The sequence below is a fragment of the Morone saxatilis genome, unplaced genomic scaffold (genome assembly GCF_004916995.1).
Source record: "Morone saxatilis isolate NCDOM2014 unplaced genomic scaffold, NCSU_SB_2.0 Contig1, whole genome shotgun sequence".
NCBI classification, from domain to species: Eukaryota; Metazoa; Chordata; class Actinopteri; family Moronidae; genus Morone; species Morone saxatilis.
The window spans coordinates 7473646-7475384 of NW_023339651.1; the positions used below are offsets into that span (position 1 = coordinate 7473646).

Here is a 1739-nt window from a genome sequence, read left to right on the forward strand (position 1 = left end):
GAAATAAAAGTTGATTGATTGATTTATTGATTAAGGTCAGTGCATCAGGAGAAACTTGGAGCAATGATTGAAGTTTGAGTTTTTTATAGCTAAAGTGGAATGTTCTTGACTGGCCAAGTTGGAAACGAGGAAAAAGTGAAGATAGCTGCAATACAGGCCAGGCAAAGCATCAACAGTGAACACACCAAGAGTGTGTGCTGAGGTCGGTTGGAATGTTATTAAACAGTTCATGTGAACTTGTTTATCACTTTCTGTCTCCTAAAACTGGAGGTAGAAAAATGGCTAGAATTCCCACACTGTCCATCTAATGTGGATGTAAACAACCTCAAATAGATTCAGGGACAATATATCCATTTCTAAATACTTTCCAGCTGCACTGTATGTGTATGTATATATGTACATTCACTTCAGTCAATGTGTTGATTGCCTCTAAAGTCAATATACAGCAAGTCTGCCTCTCTAGAGTCTGGTTGAGAATGTGAAGTTGGATCCCACACAGATGGTGTTTTCCTACAATTGCCAAAACAGTGGCCCACACACAATAAATTTTTTTTTAATTGTTTAAACAAACCACTTCCTTTCATGTATCTGTGAAATGACTGGAATGTATTTATCTTCCGCTGTGCAGCCATAGCAATGATAACTTCATGGGTTTACAGAAGGTCTTGTTTGAAATATGTTTATATATTTGGGAAGGACGGTGACTCAGCAGCTTAATGCAGCCCACTTTCTTTGCTTTTACAGATGTTTTCTGTTGTCCCCCGCAAATTCCTGCCTGGTGTCAAGAACCCCTGCTGGTATGAGGAATACACTGGGAATATCACTTTGGACCCATACAGGACAAACTTGTACGCACGTTATTCTAGGCGCTTCCGCACAGTGTTTCAGCACTTGAGGAACACTTTCCGAGAACACTTGTTTCACCGCGAAGGGAAACTCTACCGCATGCGGTGCCTTCCATATTTCTATATCATTGGCCAACCAAAGTGTGGTACAACGGACCTGTATGACAGACTGAGGCTGCACCCTGATGTCAAGTTCACCACTTTCAAAGAGCCACACTGGTGGACCCGCAAGAGGTTTGGTGAGTAAAGAAAACTATAATTTTCTATGGTAGAGGCCTCCAGGCTGGTACACAATAATGAGAGGCTGAGAGCATTATAAGTGTGGAATGTGACTCTCTACAGTATATCATTCTGGCAGAGCCATACCTCAGGGGCTTCAGAAAAGCAATCACTGACAGGCGTCTGAGGGGTTCTCAACCTTCAAGGCAGACCTGTCTGTTTCATGAGCGTAATTAAATTCATATCCTGTATTCTTACAGTCATTATATTGTTAAGATGTGTGGATTGCGGTAACAGAATTTCGGAATTTCTACTCATTTGGATATTGACTGACAACTTCACATTATGTCAAACTGAAAATTGATTTACATCCAATACAGCAAAAACAGCAACCACAATTGTTTGTTTTTTTATTATGAAACCTAGCTGGGTGTGAGCCCTGAATGTGACAGGAATTAAGTATCTCTGATGCACGCAGTTCAATCTCCCAATGCAATTAACCGAAAAATGAATATTCAACACTCAGCTTGTGCTGTGCATGAGAATAATCTTAAACTGTTTATTTTATACCTGAGAGTTGTTAGCCCCAAATTTACAGCTCTAATGGTGTATTTAAGTTCTTTATTGCCTTCTTCATTCAACATTTTGAATGCCTGCAGCCCCCCCCCCCCCCCC

The 1739-nt window shown here is 40.7% G+C and overlaps 1 protein-coding gene across 3 annotated transcripts in view; it reads left to right on the forward strand.

The window, feature by feature from the left end:
- Positions 1-1739, forward strand: part of LOC118332463 (carbohydrate sulfotransferase 15-like) — a 33057-nt gene that overhangs the window by 20456 nt on the left and 10862 nt on the right. For all 3 annotated transcript variants that reach the window (XM_035667759.1, XM_035667776.1, XM_035667768.1), the window contains exon 3: positions 745-1084. In XM_035667759.1, coding sequence (XP_035523652.1) covers positions 745-1084 — 340 coding nt within the window. The remainder of the gene's footprint in view (positions 1-744; positions 1085-1739) is intronic.